This window comes from Trichomycterus rosablanca, chromosome 16 (genome assembly GCF_030014385.1).
Source record: "Trichomycterus rosablanca isolate fTriRos1 chromosome 16, fTriRos1.hap1, whole genome shotgun sequence".
NCBI lineage: Eukaryota > Metazoa > Chordata > Actinopteri > Siluriformes > Trichomycteridae > Trichomycterus > Trichomycterus rosablanca.
In genome coordinates this window covers 1,382,774-1,403,739 of record NC_086003.1, presented here as the reverse complement: position 1 = coordinate 1,403,739, position 20,966 = coordinate 1,382,774, and the positions used below count along the sequence as shown (strand labels likewise).

Genomic DNA, 20,966 nt, shown 5'->3' with positions numbered 1-20,966 from the left:
TATGTTTTGTAATGCTGATCAGGATTCACTTTTGTGTAACCTAAACCCATTTAAATAAAGTTTTGTGTTTACATTTATACATACCGCAGTATTTACACACCCATTAATCAGCCTTGTGCGTGACATGCACTACAACAGCATGGCTTTGTAGACACAGAGTGCACGTGTTTGGCTGGCCAGGCTGCAGTCCTGATCTGTCTTCTATTGAAAACGTACGACATGCGGCGACAACAGACTGTGGAGAAAAGGGCACGGAGCTTCAAAAAGATTAAACCAAGGTCTTATTACATCTATAGTTACTTTGAAACCAGAATACAGTTATTTTTACAACACAAAATCTTGACCTACAAACCACAGTGACCTTCCTGCCTTTTTTTGGAAGGATGTTGAACTAGACTGGGCCGAAGCCTCGTTCCGCTCCCACAGATGGCACCTTGGCACGAACCTTGCTTATTGTTTCAGCATTTTCTGATTATGACTCCCTACATCTTCGGTTCTCCTGGGAAGAAGATTGGGCATGTGAAATCACGAGGGACGTGGCTGGTGATGACATGGCGTTGGAACCGTATATGAAAGGGTGTTGATCGTTACCCCTTTGGTCTTTGCTTAACCTTGCGTTTGAAGAATTCCGTCCTTGATTGGCAGGTGAACGGGGGAAAATATTATCAGGAGCTGATTGGGGCTTTTATGTGCTGCCAGGCTGGTTGGGAGTCCGCTAAGAGTGGCTGTGTCCCGAATTTAAAAACGGCGAACTAATTATTTGGCTATGAATGGGGTGCAATTTTTGGCTCTAGTGGTCACAAGGTAAACCAGGTTCCTTTGACATTTATCACACTTAATGTTTCAGATCATCAAACTGTCAGTGTCAAGGTTTATATACAATTTTACACTGCTGAGACCTGGGTTTGAATCTAAGTGGTGCTGTTGGCTGGCTGGGGTTTACACAGACGTGATTGGCTATGATTGTCTGATGAATGGATTGGTGCCCTGTCCATGATATTCCTGCCTTGTGCCCAGTGTTTTTGATTATAAAGACAAATAGAATGTAAATAAAAAACGTACACAGCAACTTTTCCAAGTTCATATGATAACAGTTTTACCATCTTGCTAAGAAACGTTTGCTGCGTTACTAATGCAAATGACTGTGAGGTTGCTCTCTGTTTGTCATGTTTCTATCTGGGACTGGTTCCACAGGCCAGTTCTGTTTTTACTTTAACCACAGGATGGCACGACAGAACAGATTACAACTATCACAACTGCTTTACACTGGTCAGGGGCATGGTGGGTCTAGTTTCATGCCCAGGACAGGGTGCCAATCTATCATAGAGCTTCAGCCATACCCATTTTTTCAAATGTAGCCAGTCATGTCTGTGTAGAAACCCAGCGGAGCGCTCGTTTGGTTAACATGGTTAGAAAAAAGTTAGTTATCCTATTAAAACTGCACAGAAGATCCTCACAAGGCTGCTTTATAAGGGTTTTATTTAAACCTACACGGTACTGCGCCTCTCCAGTACACAGAGAAAGCTCGGTCTATAAGGAACTTCATAGCTGTAGACGTTCAGAGGGCTCCACACTGACCGTGTTGTCCACCAGCCTGAAGGCCTCCATAAACTCATTGATATCGATGCTGCCGTCCTTGTTGAAGTCGATGCTGAGGGCCAGGTCTGAAATGGCCTCGTCGCTGATCTCCATCTTCAGGTGAGAACACAGCAGTTTCCAAGTCTGACGAAACTCCTCGAATGAGATCAGACCTGACGGAGGGTACAAATGAAGAAGATTGGGGTTTTTAAACCAGGTTTTAAAGCAGTGTGATGAGAGAGAATGCGTTTTCGTTAACATAAAAATGAATGGGGTGCTTGGGTGGTGCAGTGGCCTAATGATAAATCACAACCACTGGGACACCTACATACGCCTACATAGAAACATGATTGACTATCGTCGCTGCTGCAGTTACGACCTCTGACTCGGGTAATTCTAACACAATAGATGGTGGCAGATTAGGACAGTGAATCAGACAGAATCGAGTGAGTCTGAGCTCTTACCTGAATTATCTGTGTCTATAATTCTGAAGATGGTCTCTAGATTGGAGTGGTGTCTGTACATGGTCTCCAGGAGTCCTGTATGAGCAAGCTGCAGCGAGAGAGTAGGACACAAACTTTTGAAATTGTCAGTATCAGGGTTTACATCTGATTTGGTGCAATTACAAGGCTGTATTCACATGATACATGATTTGCCCTTTTTGTAATTTAATTTGCCCTTAGATCAGTTTCATGAAGACGCTTTATTATTTTGCTGCTTTTTAATCCTCTCATGTCTCCGAATGATGACGCTACAGACTTGAAGAAAGCACAAAACACCACTTTAATCAATTAATAATGTTTTTTAGAGCCTGGAAAACATTTATTAAAGAACACTCATCCATTAGCTTGGGGTTCCATGATCAAGACTACTGAGTATTGGGTTAAATTCTTTATGTTTAGGTCCTTTTCACTCAAGTGCACTCACCTCGGTGTCGGGCTCGGTGATGTCGAGCTCTCGGAACCATTGGTGGTAGTTCAATGTGCCGTCGCGTGTGGTGCAGCCCACCAGCTGAGAGCGCAGGACTCTCCATGGTAAGCCGAGTCTCAACACTGATTCCATCGCAGCAGCCCAGTGCTTCATCGATATCACACCTGAGACAGACACGGCTAATAATGCAGTCAAATCCCTACTGGTGATTCAGGCACCCTCATCCAACAGATTAATAAAGAATGAAGAGGCCACGCCATGAAGCTTCTTCCAAGAACAGAACTTTGCACACCAAATGAATGATTAGTAGAGATGTACCGATCGGGGTTTTTGGCACCGATTCCGATCTCCTTTCAGGGACATCGGCCGATAGCCGATTCCGATCGGGGAAGGGGGGGGGGGAGTTCTCTTCTCGGTTATCTCTCCGTGTTTACTGTTATTAATTAAATGTCGTGGTTTTAAATAAACACCAGCTACTACACAACATTCTGTGTGACTCTCTTACATTAAAAAGCTTCATTAAACTACTATTAGCACAGATCTGTAACCGAGTCAGACTCGTTCCGTCTAAGGAGCTAAAAGTTCAGCAGATGATCCTGAACTAACGAATTTGGTAATGAATAAACTTTTGCCTCTGATTGGCTCTGTAACGTTTTCTGTTCTCATCTACATCACAAGTAAGAACCGCTTACGATTTACCAAAGTGAACCAGGAGTTTATATAACGTGCTGATAGAATCGACTCAGATGTGACCGGGTTGAATTATCTTTTTAAAGTAAATATTACAATCAGCAAAATTACATCGTATGTATGATGCACAACGTTAATGATGTTATTTTAGGTCGTGAAGAGCTTTCACTGTGGTTTCTGTACGATGGGTGATGAATGGTGATGTGATGGTTGGCGCTTCGTAGCTCAAAGTCTGGATCGATCCACTGAGCTGTTAACTTAACGTGATCTTTATATATCACACCATCGGATCGGCTACTTTTAGGAAATATCGGCCGATCGCCGATAGCATATTTTGATAAAAAATCGGCCGATACCGATTCGTAGCCGCTCGATCGTCCCATCTCCAATGATTAGCGTAGGAGAAAACATTGCAGTCCCAAGACCACCATGAACTCTTAAACCTTCAGTGTCATCTGTGTATGAAGTACCTGTGTGATCTGGATCGTACTCCTGGAAGGCACTGATAAGCTCTGACTTGTGGGCAAACAGTTGTTCTCTCAGGGCTCGGAGAGCTGAACGCTCAGTCCAACCAACACTGCACACACACACAACATACACACATCTTTACATCACACAGTGCTTCCTAAAGTTATTGAAACAGAGCTGCCGATTTTTGTCATGTTTTTGATGCCAACTGGTTCAAATATCTTGTGATCGGATCTTTTGTAATGATAAATCCTGATCAATAATTCTGTGCATTTATATGTTTCTTTGTGAGAGCTGTTTTTATCTTTCTGTCCATGTTCTCCACATCACAGGCCCTATGAGTATTGTGGGGTCCACCTGTTCCTTTACATGGTAAGGTCACTGCAAATCAATATAAAACAAATCTGTCTGATTATCTAAATATAAGGGAACAGTTCTAAACTCAGATGGAAGTGACCTTTTTATTTGCATAACTGAAACATTTGTGTTTATTTCCTTTCCATCTGTCAGTGCCTGTACATACAATTAATGTATGTGTCTTCATTTAAACCTCTGTCTCAGAGTCAGTTCTCTTGTGGATCTGGTGGCACGGTACTGGATGACATGGGGATACAGGTCTGGCCCCAATCTAATGTAGGCTCCTCTGTTGCTTCCCACCTCATAGTAGTTGGACGCAGAGAAAATGGTCAGCACCTGTACAAACAGATAAAACCATTAGGGTCACAGGTTTAATTTCAAAATGCTCTAGTTGTGCAGACGTCTGATCTTAAGCTCTCGAGTTCGAATCTCGGCTCTGTCATCGACCGGCCGGGCGCCTGCACGGGCACGATCGACTACGTCTGAGGAGGGGCAGGCCAAAGGGATTCCTCATTACTGTGGGCTCTGAGGACTTCATCCGTTTAAGAGGGGGCGTGTGTTAGTCTGAGGACCTCGTTGTGTTTGTGTTTGTGTGTTTCTGACCCTGCGGTTGTGGCAAAATTCGTGGCCATCCTGTTTACACTCATGGGAACGGATGAGCAGCAGCAGGTTGTGGCGGTCGAGCACGTCTCGTGTGACATCTGGCCCCCAGTAACAGCCGCCCCCTCTAACCTCATTTGGGATGCAGCCATTCTGCGGCATGGGGTCACTCCAGAGCAGATCGATTATCTGCAGAGCAGAAAAAAAGGCGTTTGGATGTAATCACTGCTACTGTACAACTGTACTGCAATGACACTAGCATTTAGAATGGGCCTAATGAATTCTGCAGCTTCATGAGAGCTCAGTGGTGACAGTGTATTGCTGCCTCCATACCTGCTTCCACTCGTCTGCATCCGTCTCTGGAGCCTCCAGGTCGGAGTCGGAGTCTGCGGAGACGTAGTTGCTCAGCCTATCACAGGAGGCGCTGAGCCCAGCCCACCTCCTTCTCTCTTGAAGCTCTTCTTCCACTGATGGACTGGTCCGGATGGAGTAGCCCTGTAGAGGGCGGCGTTCGACTGTCAAAGAGCGCACTCGTCTCCTGCTGGTGGCGCTATTGCGCTCCTCCTCCAAGTCCGAGGACTTTGCTATATGTCGCTGGCGCTTCTGGGGCCTCAGTACTGAAACATACTGATAAACACAAGGTGAAGAAAACTCAGAGCTCAGTGAAGACTGCAAAGTGTTGATAGACGTGGTAGAAATGACCACTTGGCTTATACACCTGTACTGAACTGGGATGAGGTGGACGTGCTTGGGGGGTGTTTGAACGTTGCTACGGCATGGGAACTCACTCTGTGTCTTTCCAGTTTGGCAATGAGATTGAGGTCAGTGGTTCGAGAGATTCCTCCGTGCACAATCAGCACTTTCTGGTCAATCACAGTTGCCAGGGGCAACCAGCTGAAGATCTTCTGCAGCAGCTTAAGGATCTTCTTACCGTAAACCTGTGACGTGAAAATCCAGGATTGAACCACTCAGAAAAACAAACCTCAATACTTAACTTTTCTTTCATTAACAGCTTTATCCTGGTCAGGGTCCCAACAGGACCGGTTCCACCGGGAAACACTGGGCACAAGGAATACCCTGTACGAGGCGGCAATCCAGTCTGGACCCTCATACATAGCCCAGCTGGCCGATAGCACCAATTTAAACCCGTATCCAAGCGGTGGTGAGTTAGAGTGATGTTGGAGTCACATCGCCTGACATGGTAACCTTAACCAGTTTAATCAAAAATCCTTTTTCTTTAAATTATTATTTTTTTATTGAAATATTATGTTTGTAATGGCAGGAGAGGCAGAACCTGCGGCGGCAAAATCTAGAGTTGTGTCCCAAATATTTTGTCCATATTGTTTATTTGCTGAATCAGCCCAACACGTGCACATCTAACATGAAATAAGCACTGCCATGTACCATTTCAAGGGGTGGTCTTAATGTTGTATGTCTAGCCATATTGTTTTACTGTGGGTGAAACCGTGTAAGGCAGACTGAGCTTGTTTTGGAACTGGAAGGGATTTCTAATCCTGTAATCCTAAGGGTCAGTGTCAAGTGACCCATATCATACTTTAGGCTAGCCAGGCTTTTAGAAACCACAGCTCAGCTTAACTGACTATTAATAGTTGAGATACAGGAGTCATCTCTCAGTTAGCAGCTCAACATTTTCTCAATTTATTATTACAAGACACTCACCCTGTACTTTCCAAGGACCTCTTTAATGAAGCCATACCTAGAAAGACATGGGGCGGGGGGTTTTAACAGGGATCTAATTAGAAAGGTCAGTATGTAAGACAGGTTTTATGAGACTTATTTATCAGCCTAATTAAATGTAGTGAATACCTTCATGTACCTCAAATTCACAATATGGTCTTCGTGGTTTCCTCTGTTAAGGTGGACCTCATTGGGATAGACCAGCTGGAAGGCAAACAGGATGAGCAGAATCTCTATGGAGTCTTTTCCTCGATCCACAAAGTCTCCGTTGAAGACGTACGGGGTCTCGGGTGATGGCAAACCATTCTGGGGTGAATGAAAATCTGGGCTGTGTCTAAATTCCAAACACTATATTCATATATGATTAATAATTTGACTTTAATACCTTATAAAAAATCAACAGGAGGTCTTCAAGTTGACCGTGCAGGTCACCTGTTGTCGGCAAAACATACCGTTACAAAAGAATTAACTATTTAAAATAAAGTCAGTAAAAAGAATAAGTTAATAATCATGTAAAATTATTTTTGATGCAGGGATTGTTCATGACTCTGTACACAAGCAATCCATTACTGGCAGGTGAATAGATCTGCCAGAGATGAGGGTGCATGCTAGTCTGAGGCTCTCCTTGGCCAGAGTGAAGGTGGTGCAAGGGGCAATTACTAGAAAAAAAACTGGGACTGATATAAAAATCTGTTTTACTGGAACGATACCAATTTATAGCTCATTTGCTGTCTTCTTCTTACCACAGATTGTGATCTCCTTCCTGTGGCATGTTGACACAGCGTTAACGTTTGGCAGAACTCGCAGCAGTTTCCAAGTCTCCCCTAGGAGCTGGAGGACGTATCGTGAATGGAGCTGCTACTGGGAACAATACACACACACAGAAAGAAACTAGACATGCGGCCAAATGTAGTCTTGTTCCCAGAGTGCACCAGAGCTTTTCAATTCTGTAAAGGTTACACAGTTTTTAGTCTAATTTAGTTCCAATCCTGCAAGAATTGTAGAGTTATTAGTCAGAGAGAGGGATAATTATGATCTTTGTTTTATGAAGATGCAGGGCTACACCAGGCGCCTCCGTTGTGAGGCAAGGCGAGGCACGACCTGCCCCGTTACAATTTTAGTAGACAATTTTCTGCTACCTTACTTTTAAACAGAACCACTAATAAATGCTGGTGAGTTCCAAATACTCCTGCTGCCACTGCTCAGCCTGATAGGCTAAAAAATGATATCACCTGAAAACCCGCTGGTTGACATTATGATCACGAATTCTATTTTCCAGTGTGTTCACTTCTGACATGGATGGACCTACTTGTTTGTGTTTGAAGGCCTCCACCAGCTCAGTGACGTTGCTGACGGTCAGAGGAAAAGTAAGGCGAGGTCCAGTGTATATATCGGGCACCTCAATACCCTTGTAGCAAAAGTATCGCTCCCATACTGCATCCTGAAACACCTCGCTCTCACGAAATATGTGGGAAATCAGCTTTCCTGAGGAGGATTAAAGTGTGAGATGTAGAAACTGAATCCTGCAACAAAGGAGCTTCTTTGTTTCTGAGAAAGAAATATATCATTCTTACTTTCACTGCTGGCTGGAGTGAAGTGATCCATAAGGTAGCCAAAGAAATTGTACAGCTGAGAGAAAAAAATAAAGACAATTTGTAATGAACGTAATTTACATCAAGTTCCTTCAGCAAATAAAAAAAAAACTATATGATCCAAAGCAAAGCTTAGACTAATGATTTGTTCAATTATTCCAAATTTCTAATCCGCTTTAACAATAATGCAAATACTTCCTAATAAACATCCATCTCTCGTGTCCGAACCATTAGTCTAAAATGCTCGGTAAACTCTATCTATTAACTCACCTTGATCTGGTCCTGCTCCCCTGCGTATTCGATTGACTGGAAAATGTTCCACGTGCATCGACGTCTAATTTCCAGCCGAGCCACGTACTGCCTGTACCAGCGCTGGATGAGCAGAGCCGCTCGCATTGCTGTCCATGGTTCATGAAAGAAATTTTAATTCTGTCCATTTACTCAGACTGGAAACTCTGGCCATCAGTTTATGTTTGGCTGGAAACCAACACAGTTGGTCCAGTAAACTTCGATCTCAACAGTCTGTACTGCAATTATTTGGCTATTAGGTTAGGAAATAGCAACTCAAATGCCCGAACGCACCAGTCACACAAAACACTATAACTAGATATTACTGTATCATATCTTTTATAACAGAGATATTACACTCCAGTCCTATTAGGCTGTTATAATCTAAGACTATATTACATTCAGGATATAAGGCTGTTATAATATGTGTACTATTACACCTAGCTATGGTAACCTACTAAAACCTACCTGTTGCAGCTATAGATACAAAAACATTTCATTTAATTCATATATTAGTAATTACAATAAATTATCATATAGCCAAAGAACTTTCATTTTTTTATTACCTGGAACTGAGGCGATTGCTAAAGGAAGCAGGAAAAATAAAAATGGAACTGATTAGAAAATAAAGGGAAAATATTAGAGGAATTACTCTATAGGTGGGTGAAGTATTTGGTCAAATTTAGTGCATTTGAAATGTGTATAAATATGTATGTTTGAAGAAGGTGCTAACTGTACATCAGCCCATAGGTGCTCGATGACTAGAACTGCATCTTTAACAGAGGAGACAGCAGTGCTATTCCTCCCACCTAAACAGTTAGAGGAATAGCACACAATAGCTCTTGGCAGCTGTCGGCAGCTGCCCCAAAAAGATTGAGAACTTCTGACCCAGGGCATAAAAAGGTGCAGATGTTTTTTGTAGCATCATTTAAGAGCCACTGCTAAATCTTACAGTCTTATTGCAACGTTATACCAAAACAGTGGCAGAAATACTAAATTCAGCAGCAAAATGTACAGATCCTGGTTGAAAGTGATTCTACCTTTATCACATTTTCTCAGCTGCAGCACTGTGGGTTCAGACTTGGTAGCTCCGCATCCCATTTCCTTCTTAGTCGTCAAACTGTCACAGAAACACAATTACCACATTAGAGTAACAAACAAACACTACAAACACTAAATTACAGTGACAAACGGCATCACGAAAACACTACAGTCACTTATTATAATGCATGTGTCATCACAGCAAACATGAAGAGTGAAATAAACACACGTATTACCAATTACCAATCCTCATCAACAGTAATACAACCCTGCACCAAATGCACTCACACGCCAAACACAGCTAAGCCCGAATTCATCAATGAGAGCCAAATAATCTGGGATTATCAATGCCCTGCCTTCAGGCTTAAGATTCCTGATTGGTCTCAGTAGCATTGAGAGGTTGTGTTTATTTTAGTGACCAAGGATTGCTTGTAGTATGACACATAGTGCCCAGTTCATGTACATAGATTACACGAAGTGCATTTTTTAAAGCACCCTGAGCCCAGTAGGTGTGACTTGCATACACTATAATTATGGGCAAGTGGCACCTTTTTTCACAAGAAGTAGAAAAAAACTTCTGTTGGGTACTAAAAATGCCCCTGTTCCTGTAAATTGCCTTTTTTCTAAACATGCCTATCCCTAACCAATAGATTGTGATATACTGTAGATAGTCAGGTCAACTGGCCAGGTCACTGGAGCAGGACAAGCCAAAGAACGCAACTCTGTGTCAAACAATGGTTTCAATTCACATCAGTTCATATCTCTGGTCTGAAAAATCTTCAATAAGAGACCAGGAATCATGGAGAGCCTCACATTCCAGTGTGTAGTTAAGTGAAGCAATCAGTACCGAACAAATATTATCTCCTTCTAATTACAGTATTATTATCACATTTCCTGTCTCCCTTCTAAAATGACATGCCCCCTGCGCTACAATTTCTGGCTCCTCTCCAGCTGCTGTCTACACCCTTTTGTATTCTAGATGCCACAGAAGCCGCATTCAGTTCAGTCTAGGCTGGGAGGGGCCCAATCCACAAGAGTGCCTGTTGTTGACATCTACAACCAGCTTATCATTTCCTGTTTACATCTTTTTGAGTTTTACTTAGCTTCGAGCAGCCAGTTACCCTGCACTGATAGTTTTGTTTACATTGCTGTCTGAGCCGCCCAGTCTCTAAATTTGGACTGTAAATAAGAGTCAGAGACAGAGACGAGAGTCCTGTCCATCCTTGTCACTCCAAACGAGAATTGCAGCATCTTCATCTGGACATCCAGCTCCCTCTCTTGTCTTCTTGTCTGTGGCACCAACTTCAAGCTGTACAACATAAAAGTGGATTTTGTGTAAAACAAATGATAATAAGCCTGTATCCAGTGAGTGGCATATATAAATATCATCCCTACAAAAATACACAATAAGAAAATTCATTAGTGCTGCTTTAAATATGCAGTGCAGACTCATTACTCTCACCATTAGGTCAGTTCAAAATCTGTTTATAGGTGTCATTTGTAGTGAGAGACGTCTTTTCTCTTTGTTTTTTTAACCAACCAGCAACTCAAATCAGTTTTTTTCTTTGTTTGTTTTGTCTATGTAAACCTGGTGGCAGAGTTGCAGCATTGTCTATCATGCATTGTTTTTCTTTAATCATTTAGCTTTTAAATTTCCTTATTAAAATTTGAAACTGACAGACAACTATGCAGCATTCATTGCCCTCCAACACATGACTGAATGATTGATGTTACTGTTCAAGAATTGCTATACAACATGAACTGCTGTTTTAATTTTTTGTATTTATTTTAGAACAAACTGTTTAGACAGCTGGCTCTTTTACTACGGTTTTTCACCTGCAACATGCAGCATTTATCAAAAGTGAGTGGATCTTCTATGAGAAGGGTTTATTTTCAGGAGTATTAGGGAGTTGTCAGTACTCAAGGACATTCCGGGGTCTTTCGAGGATATGAATCTTGCCTGGTCTCAGATGAGCCCAGTACATACCAGATTCAACATCGTGGTTATGCGTTTAATAAGAATTACTACCGTCCTTAATGGTATTGCATAATGTACACAAACTTTGATTTATTGAAGCAGCATTGTGGCAAAACGGTCACTGACTGTAAAAGGTCTTGCATGTTCTCCCTACATTTTGGTGTATTTTCCCCTATATTTTAAAAGGAATAATAAGGAAAGTGAAGTGGCTACTCGTTATTGTCCCAAAGTGGGAATGAACACATAAGTGAGAACACCCTGCAGTTAGCACCCTCTCTAGAGTGTGTTACTGCCTTGCACCCTTGTTTTAGGAGTGTTTACTGACCTAGATGGCAAGCTGATATAGTTGATATAGCTTCAAGTCCTCCGAGTACATGCACCCTGAGTACATGCATTTTTAGTCATACAGGTCAAGTTGCATGCTGGTCTTAAAATAAACTCTGATGAAATTAGTGTCCCATCTTAATGGTCTCAACTGAGGCCAATGACTCAATGAAATTTAGCAAGCATAGTCATGTTCTATGTGAAACTGACATATCTGTGAACACTTTCTAGGATTTTGAACTGTGTTGACTGATGTCACAACTTTTTGTTTGACCTTGCATTTGCAAAATATCTGTCCTTAGATGGCAGGTGGAAAAAAGAAACATTTGAGTTTGTGATAGATTTGTTGCTTTTATGTGCTGCCAGCATGTTTGGGAGTTGATGGCTGCAGTAGTGATCTGCTGGCACAATTATTACAGTCTGTGCTGCTCTGCACATGTTTGTGTGCACAAAAGATTAATGAACTTGTTTTATAATCAAGCAGAAATAAGATAGTACATTGTAGTAGTGATTTTTAAACATCACGTCATGTCATAGTATGATGTTCAATAAAGGCAAGTGAAAAATACTTGCTGCATGTGGCACATTTGAAATTGACAATAGCAAGATAATCCTTGATCTCAAATACCACGCCTCATATTTTTGACTGTCCATTGTTTGCTCATTGGAATTGTTTACTATGCACCTGCAAGTACAGGAAAGCTTATCATCTTTAATATGATGAACCACACACAATAAGTTATTGTCCCATTCACAAAAGAATAGAGATGTATTCCTTAATCCTTTTCTTTCTCTCATCTACTTCTCCTCCCATCTCCCAGTTGTTAAAAATGAAAACAATGTAGAGTATTCCAAGGTCAGGCCTGGACTATGTGTAGATAAAGCGCAGGTTTCCCAGGCTATTAGAAACAACAGCGACTTCCTTTGCTTCACATCACTCCTACTGGACGTAGTGGCTGAAGCATCTTCTATCTCATCCTGGGACCAAGACAAAAAAATCGTCTCCCTACTAAACCACATTTTCTTTGATAAGTTGAAACCAACCCTGCCTGGCAGACATGTCCCTGCTGCTTGTTGTGTCTCTTGTGTTGGTTGCTTGTCAGCTTGGAAGGGCGTCCGTCCTTCGTCATTCAGTAGAAGAAACCCAAGATGCACACCCTTCTCCCATCATCAGGACCAACAGGTGAGCATTTCTGTTTGATCTGACAGATATGTCAGACTAGTAGGTGTTGGTACTTCCAATGTCCAGTCTTTGTTGATCAATCATATCTAGTAAGTTTAGATTTACAGCATTTAGTAGACATATGCTTATGCTGTGATGCTTTTAAAGCTTAGCAGTATAAACTATAAAGATTTTCATATATATATATTATATGCATGCGTTTTGCCACTGATGGGCCCCTTAGCAAGGCCCTTAACCCCTCAATTGCTTGAATTGTATTCAAAGTCATAATTGTAACTTACTTTGGATAGAAGCATCAGCTAAAGCTGCACATCTAAATACATTTAAATAACTCCTGAAACTTCAGTGAAGGTCACAGGGAGCAACAGATCCATTTTTGGAGTTGTTTTTGTGTGCTTATGAAGCGTAATAATGCACATTTAATGTGAGTTACGATCTTAAGGTCAGAGTCAAGGCAAGCTTTTTAACTCTGCCATGCTGAAAGTTTATTGGAAGGCCTGCAAGCCATTAATTTTATGATGCTGTTGAGTGGGGAGCTGTTACCCATTACTGAAGTATTTGGATTGCTATTACATGCTGTTCTCTCATGGAACCTTCACCTTTATTCAATTTTGGAATGAACTAAGTTGACCCTATTTATAAATTATTGCAAAAACAACATACAGTTTAAAAATTTTCACTATAAATTATTAAGTTTTTTTGTCTAGCAAAATGGTTTTAAAATCTGGCATGTTGGTCTTTTAATTTAAATAAAAAAAATCTAATATGATGTATTATGTCAACATAATGGCATTTTATTGCTCTGTCATATTATAAGTTTGAATTGTCTGTTTTCAGATGCCTGGGAGAACCACTGCAGAGCATCCGTAAGGTCATACTGGACTCTATGAATCTGCAAACTGAGCCCCGCGTGTCCATTCACCAAATGGATCTCATTCGAGAGCAGTGGACACATGCATTAAATAACACCAACAATTTTGAGGCTACACGCCTCAACATGGCAGGTAAGCTTCATCTTCATTCTGGCCTTTGAAAACTTGGAGATCTGAATGTGCTTTTTAAAATGTTTTTCATTATTATTTAAACTGACAGCGTGCTACTGAACTTAATCTATTTCATCACTTTCACTCACCAAGTACTTTTACTGTTCTGTAGAAAACTCCACATCCTCTAGCACAGGACCTTCAACTGTATCACAGTGCTGCAAGTTTGCTTCTCAGATTTTCACTAAGGGTAAGAACATGTGGTTTATTGTATTTTTATTGGTATTTTGTATGTGATTTGTTGTTTATATTTTTAACATTGTCTGAATTATATCTAATAATGAAATGTTAAATAAATTCAGAAATGTGTGAATAGCACTCTTTGATTTCTAATTTCAGTTGCTTTGTACTGCAAAATGTGTTTTATAGTGAGTTATAACCTTGTTTTATTTGTTAGATCTAGGCTGGGACAAGTGGATCGTCTACCCACAGAGCTTCACCTACATCCAGTGCCGTGTGTGTGACCAACAAGGCAAAGTTCACTGCATGGAAGATGACCCCTTGGCTTTGGATCCGGCTTTTCCTACCCCACAGGTTGGTTAAGCAAATGTTGTATGGTGCCTGTCGCTGATAAACTCATTAAGAGCATTTTTTACAATTTAGTTTTCATTTAAAATAATTCACAAACATGCTGGAGGGTTTGTTGTTGTAATTAAGCTACCTTTAGGTTGTCTGTCTGGGAACGTTTCTAGCACATAAACTTTCACAGAATAGTATCAGTGCTTTGTCTGAACAGGTGTCCAGCAGACTAACATGAATCTGTCTCTGCAAGGTCACCACTATTTCTCTAAGTGTTTGTAGAAATATCAGGAAATACGTTAAAAAGAAAGGCAGTACTAGTCAAATAGTTACAGATAAATGACACAGGTAACCTTCTGCTATTGACACAAGAACTAGATGACACTGCAGATCGGGCCAGGTAAATAAACTGTGCTTAAGCTTGTCTAGTTTGGAAGCTGACCAATCTGAGTAGCTGCCAAGAGATTGCCTTTTATGAGTTGCTGTAAAATATAAGAATTCCTTCTTTCTGTTCTTTTCCAGAAGCTGTGCTGCGAGGCAACTCAGCAGGACAACGTGCCGTTTCTGTACCTGGATGAAACAAACAGCCTTGTCATTGCCTCCGTCTTCCTCACCCGTGAATGTGGCTGCAGCCATGGTGACAACCCACAAGCCCCTAATCCGTGATAGGTCCCATCCTTGGTTTCAGATACCTCCCCCTACCTCTTTGGTTCATGCAAGTCTTTCACTGACTCTAAAACCCATCATGTCATCATTATGTTAAATGTGGACCCACTGCATGATGGTGCTCCCAGAGTTAGCTAAGCTTTGTAGCTCACTGCAACTTGATTAACAGAAAAATTCTAGGGTAGATTACTGGTGATCCGTGGTCGTGGTGCTTCGTCATGCGTGCCTGCACGGCAGTATTTTTAGGCGAGACTGAACAGAAATAATAAATCACTTTAATTAGGTTCACATTACTGTTTTACAGCTTCATAGTTGGAGTCTGGTGAGGTATTAAATAACAGCTACTGAGTGTTCCTCACAAATATGTGAGCACTGCTGCTTAGCTTAGCCATGCCAGACTTTTCCCAGACTGAGCCTCTCACATTTCCAGATAAACAGCATTAGAATGTTAACACAGCAAAACTGACTTTCATCTGAACTGCATTTTTCTTCTATTTCTGTACTAGAGGCATATTATTGTATTTATATCTTTTCAGTACTTATACACTGGCACAAAAGCTGGTGTTTTTTAAATTGCTCTTTTACTGTTCTAGAAAGAACCTTCATGCCCAAAGTGTAACAAATTAGAATGAATGTATCAGGTTCTCTGAACCACAGTTGGGACAATTTGGATACTTCTTATGTGGGTATAAATCTTGTAATTTGGCATAAGTGTCTAGAACCTGGATGCTAACTTTCCCATTAACATTTTCACCTTTTTCACCTTCTTTTTGCTTATTGTGTTTGTTTTGTCACATTTACGGTGTATTGTTCTCACATTGTGTATTTACTGAGTGGTTTTACTTTTTAACATTTTTACACAATATATCATTTGGTATTTAATGCATGCATTAATGTAATACAGGTTACTATTATACTAACATATTTTAATCAGATGTTTTTGTTATTATATACGCTGCCAGTCATACATTTAAAACACCTGGGTTTTTTAATGTTGTGTTACATATTGATCAGAAAAAATATTATTAAATAAAGAAAATACATTTAAATCCACAAAAACCTTTATCCTTGTACTTAACCATGTTTGACCTGGTATCTGGGATTCCAACTGTTTTATAACAAAAAGAGCCTTAGATAAAAGTGTTCTTTAACAGTTAATGTGTATTTCTAGCTTACTTAGATTTTCTGGCAGTGTATACAGATGCATACTTTTATATAAATTGAGTGTACTGGTGTAGTTTTTCATTATCTTCATTAAATAAACAATTTTTAAACACTAGATGTGATTTTGCAGTTATCAATGCATGTCCACAGGTTTGCAGTCCCACCTTTAGAGACTGTTTAAAAAACCTTAACACAACCTTTAACATATAACCTAAAAATTAAAACTTAGAGTCTTTAAAGTTGCATTAAAATAAACTGTAATGATCCTGTAGTGATTAAAGTGCTGTTGAATATTGTATTTCCTTGGCTTGGTGGAGAGCTTTTTTTCCAGGAGCTGGTTGGCACGTCTTTGTTAAACACGCCTAGCTGTACCATTCAGAACTGCAGATTGTTGGACGCTCCTCTGCTGCTGCTCGTTCTTTAGATTCTTTTTTTATATTTATATTCAGACAGTGTACAGTCAAAAATAAAAATAATGGGTTCAGCATGGTTTAGCCATTCATACTGAAGAGGGTGAAGTGGTAGAAGAGTTAAAAAAGACGTACAGTTAACACAGCAGAACTCCACGTCCAGGCGGATAAAGGAATAAAGAGAGTGGTGTTGTATTTTTTTCCCTGATTCAGCTCTAGAACAGAATGGCGTGTGTCAGATCTTTTTGGCTGCGGTGGGGAACTGTGTGTTCTCTGCTTGCTTTGTTGTTTGCTCAAGACAATTTGTGGGACTGCAGTGACAAAGATGACGTCCTTAGAGAGATGCCAGCCGATGTGGACATACCGTCCGCCTGCACCCTCCACTGCACAGCACTGACTTATTGGACTGTTTTGGGGCTGAAGGACAAACTTACTGTTCGTTTTAAAGACTCGCATGCAGGTGAGCTATCTCTAAGTGCTTGCTTTTTTATTGCTTTTATGTCCTTATCATCTTTTAATTGCACATTTCATTTGTTATTGCAGCAAAATGGTTTGTCTGATGCATTACATCCAGATTTATCTTTATATCTGCTATTTTTTTTGCTTTGGCAAGAGTTCTGTAGTGTTACTTTTGTGTAACTGTGAGTAGTTTTTTTTTGTTCTTTTGTGTGGAATTTTATATGGACTGTTTTTAAAACTGTTTTTTTTTTCCCTCTCTATTTGAGATTTTTATTCATTACTGAAAGTCTTGCTCTTACTCACTATAATCAACAATTATAGGATTTAACACTAGATTTTTAAACATACCAGAAACGTTTTGCTTTTTCATATGTATCATCTGCGTCATCACTGCATCTTCCCTGGATTTTTATTATAGATATAAATTTTAAGTCAACTGTTTTTACTTTTACTTTATATTTTATAGAGATAACACCATATTTCTGTTACTCTTTTTATTTATTTATTTTTTTGCTGTGTTTACACCCTAATGCTTAGCTTCTACGCTTTTCTTTCTTCATATATCTCTATAAATTTCTTTTCATGTTTTTTATTTTCTGCTTTTTCTGAAACTCTTGTAAATTCTGACATTCTTTTGGGTGTCATCTATACATGGCATGAAAATCACCTCCACAAATATTTGCAACCCTGGAAAACTTAAACAAAACTGGATGTAAAATAAAAATATTCTTTTTTATCATTGTCTTATTTTGGTCTTAAAATATTTATTAATATTTATTAAAGTCTGTATCATCCTTTAAAAGTACAATAATACAAGAAAACCATTAAGAACATAATAACATGTATTAAAACCACTGGCAGTATTTGTGTAGGAGAGTGTACTTGCTTTTTTTTCTTAATCTTCCCTTTGATCACCATAGTGGACCAAAATTTAATTTACTATTTGCCTTATCTAGATTGCTTGAGGCTTTTTTTCTTCTTGCTCTTGCATCTGTAGCAGATGCCATAGCCTACATGTGTTCTGGCATCAATGAGACTTGGCCAGCAAACAACCTGTTGGTGGTTCATGGCTCATTCCTCCTCCGACCACTGTCAGTAGGTACTCACCACAGCTGCCTGTGAGCACCCCTTGTTATTTTAGCCATAACTGTAACATATCCCTGACTGTAGCAATATATTCGGCATTGCTATGCACATTGAGAGCATAGTATTCACTTGTTTCATTGTTAACCTGTTATGTTCTGGTTTTGTATTTTTTATGCAGGAGAACCAGATGAGTACTGCTGGTCTACAAAAATAAAATGCAGCCCTGGCCAACATTTGCAGAGTGCATTTATTGTCTTACCTGTATACTTATCTCTGGTGGATGAGGACAGCATCACACTTCAGATCAGCTCATCAACTAATGCAGCAACTCTGGATCAACACACTTATTACTCACTTCTACCCTCTGCATGTGGTCTTCGCTTCAATGTCATAGAACAACTGGCTGCTAAAAAGCACCTACCAACCCTCTGCATAAAAATCTCTGCTCAAGAGCAATGCACCTTGGGAAGAGAACTGAAGTGTCCGCCTTTCCTGGTCACAACCTGGAAGCAATGGAACCAGGGATAAGTGAGAACAAACGTTATCAAATCCATCAGTTATTATTGTAGGTAAGGTTACATCACATGACAGCTGACATGAAAGCTTTGTACACATACATTTAATGAGCTGTTATATTACCTTAAATCATGAAGCATTAGCTTAAGTTAGTCTGTTTTGACAGGGATCAAATGCATTGTGATGCATTGTTTAAATAAATAAATGCAAAATAGGTGATCTTCCTAAATGTAACAAACATGAAAATGTCCGAAAAGGACAAAAACGTGTGGTTTACGAATGGACAAAAACTGAACTGAACCTACTGCATCAAGTTTGAAAAAGCTGCAAGAATTTGTGTTGTTCTTCACAGCAGTAAAGGAAGGAGCTGCTTGTGTATTACGTGATCTGTTTATCATTTTAATAGCTGCTTGTGTATAAATCAAATGAGTTGGTTTATGCAAAATGTTATGATTTAAGGAAATGGTTCATTTTTATGAGGATCCTATCTAATCTGAAATGTTGCCATTTTATTATTATCTGCACAATGGTTAAAGGAAACTGAACAGTATACAAGCTTTACCCGTGTATATTACTTTTTTTTGCTGTTGGTCTTGTTTAAATAAAATGTTTGTGTATTGTACCAGATGGCGACTGGTTTGTAAAAGCAGCTGGTTTTTGTAGGAAGGAAACATAAGACAGCTATTTTGAGCTGTTTGTGTTATACGTGTACAGTCTGTACTAGTATATGTATAATAATAACATGGAAAAAGTGCTCAGTGTACATTTTACACCATTAGTCAAAACCTGCGGTTAATAACATTTAGACTGTATAAGGTCAAGCGTTTTACCAGCATGTTTTTATTGCTTGGTTTAGAAACACGGTTGAATTAAGTGGTTATGTAAAGACTGGACTTTCATATTTTAACTCTCATATGCAACCCCTAAACTGCAATTACTTAATGCATGTGAATAATAATAGCATGGTTTTAAACTTAAGTAAAAATAATCACCACAAACCATGGTGCAGACCCCAATCTGCGGGAATAGGGTTCTAAATAACATTTAAACATGGCAGTGCTGACCCCTCATGGACAATGTAAAACATTCACAGTTTACAGCTGGTACTGTATGCCTCGAGTGAGAGTTACGTTAACTTCCACTGCCGAATATTACTATGCAACAGGTATAACATTACAACAGACTTTATTTATATAGCACTTTATATCGCATTTTAATCCCGTCTCTCAAAGTCAATCTCGAGAATCAAAGCCAGGTCCTCGGGAGCAACACTCACTCCTACAGTTGGGCCACCATGCTGAACTGGAAGCACATTTTTATTTAAAATGTATAATAAACACATGGGACAAAATGTTCTGGGATGGCTGTTAATACACTGGGATGAGGCACCCAAGAATAGCCTGAGTGTGTGGTCAACAGTGACGTAAGGTCACAGTGTTCCGTATACGAGGGAGTTTAGTACAGTTTTATAATTATATTCAATAAAAACAAACAAATACTACTGTAATGAGTGTTATCCCGCTTGTTTTAGACAGTTGCAGTGTAAGGAATACAAAATTAATACAAACTTATTTAACTAGCTGGCTTCATTATACCAATCGTCGTTAAGTATTTAGCCGGTTAGCCAACGTCTACCTGAGATCATATTTTTCATTAAAAAATACATTTTAGTCTTTTTTTTTTTTTCGTTTCACTCTCTTCGTAAATCACTTTACATTGTTTATGTTGAATTTAGTTTAGTTTAAGTCTGAATTTCATTTTTATTAATTTAACTTACCTTATGCTGACATTTCAGCCGTTATTTCTTAACGGCTCTCTAAAGACAGAAGCGCGAGACCGATCGTCTTCTGTAGCGCGAGCGCTTCATCAGCCAATCAAGAGACGAGTTTGTCTGATTTAAATTTAAATAATAACGAATATTTTATCCAATCTTCACACAGGTGATTCCGGCTGTATATTGAATCGTATTCATTGATTCAGCTCATCAATAAGAGTCGACTCTTTAGGGTTCCAAACGGCTCTTTGTTCGGCGAGTTCATACTAACCATACCAATATGTTTCACACTCTTTATCCTGGTCGGGATCGCGGTGGGTTCGGTTTTTGGAATCACTGTGCGCAATGCAGTAACTCATCACGAACAGGACGCAACCCCACCTCAGATAGAGCCAGTTCATGTCTGTATGTAGACGGCTGCTTGACCTATGCTTGACCGATTAAACTATTAGTTAAACTATTGTTCCAGAAAAGTACACTAAAAATATATTTCAATAGTTTTAACTTTAAATAACGTGTTTCCTTCGGCTGCTCCTGATTTTAGGGGATCCGCATACCAGACTTGGCCTGATGTCCTTCCTGATGCAACCCTCCTATTTTCA

General features: G+C 39.9%; 2 protein-coding genes across 2 annotated transcripts; one reads left to right on the top strand and one right to left on the bottom strand.

The window, feature by feature from the left end:
- Positions 1-1,462: 1,462 nt before the first annotated feature.
- On the bottom strand, positions 1,463-18,423 carry LOC134330690 (serine/threonine-protein phosphatase with EF-hands 2-like). Its single transcript, XM_063011918.1, has 19 exons — positions 18,334-18,423; positions 13,860-13,954; positions 10,387-10,551; positions 9,242-9,321; positions 8,184-8,311; positions 7,896-7,950; positions 7,631-7,806; positions 7,065-7,179; positions 6,707-6,753; positions 6,461-6,627; positions 6,304-6,340; positions 5,412-5,561; positions 4,957-5,250; positions 4,627-4,812; positions 4,217-4,359; positions 3,669-3,775; positions 2,506-2,672; positions 2,043-2,130; positions 1,463-1,751 (listed from the first exon to the last, which is right to left on the bottom strand). The coding sequence occupies exons 2-19, from the start codon at positions 13,892-13,894 to the stop codon at positions 1,543-1,545; spliced, it is 2,349 nt and encodes a 782-aa protein (XP_062867988.1). The 5' UTR covers positions 13,895-13,954; positions 18,334-18,423; the 3' UTR covers positions 1,463-1,542.
- gsdf (gonadal somatic cell derived factor) lies at positions 12,166-16,234 on the top strand. Its single transcript, XM_063011919.1, has 5 exons — positions 12,166-12,727; positions 13,565-13,731; positions 13,883-13,960; positions 14,168-14,304; positions 14,812-16,234. Exons 1-5 carry the CDS (start codon positions 12,603-12,605, stop codon positions 14,953-14,955), a joined length of 651 nt encoding a protein of 216 aa, XP_062867989.1. The 5' UTR covers positions 12,166-12,602; the 3' UTR covers positions 14,956-16,234.
- Positions 18,424-20,966: the final 2,543 nt, after the last annotated feature.

Coding starts and splice junctions, on each gene's coding strand:
- gsdf (XM_063011919.1), top strand. CDS start 12,603: ATGTCCCTGCTGCTTGTTGTGTCTCTTGTGTTGGTTGCTTGTCAGCTT. Junction 13,732..13,882: donor TACACGCCTCAACATGGCAG/GTAAGCTTCATC, acceptor ACTGTTCTGTAG/AAAACTCCACATCCTCTAGC. Junction 14,305..14,811: donor CGGCTTTTCCTACCCCACAG/GTTGGTTAAGCA, acceptor GTTCTTTTCCAG/AAGCTGTGCTGCGAGGCAAC.
- LOC134330690 (XM_063011918.1), bottom strand. CDS start 13,894: ATGTGGAGTTTTCTACAGAACAGTAAAAGTACTTG. Junction 6,754..7,064: donor GAAGGAGATCACAATCTGTG/GTAAGAAGAAGA, acceptor TGCCGACAACAG/GTGACCTGCACGGTCAACTT. Junction 3,776..4,216: donor GAACTGACTCTGAGACAGAG/GTTTAAATGAAG, acceptor GTGTGTGTGCAG/TGTTGGTTGGACTGAGCGTT.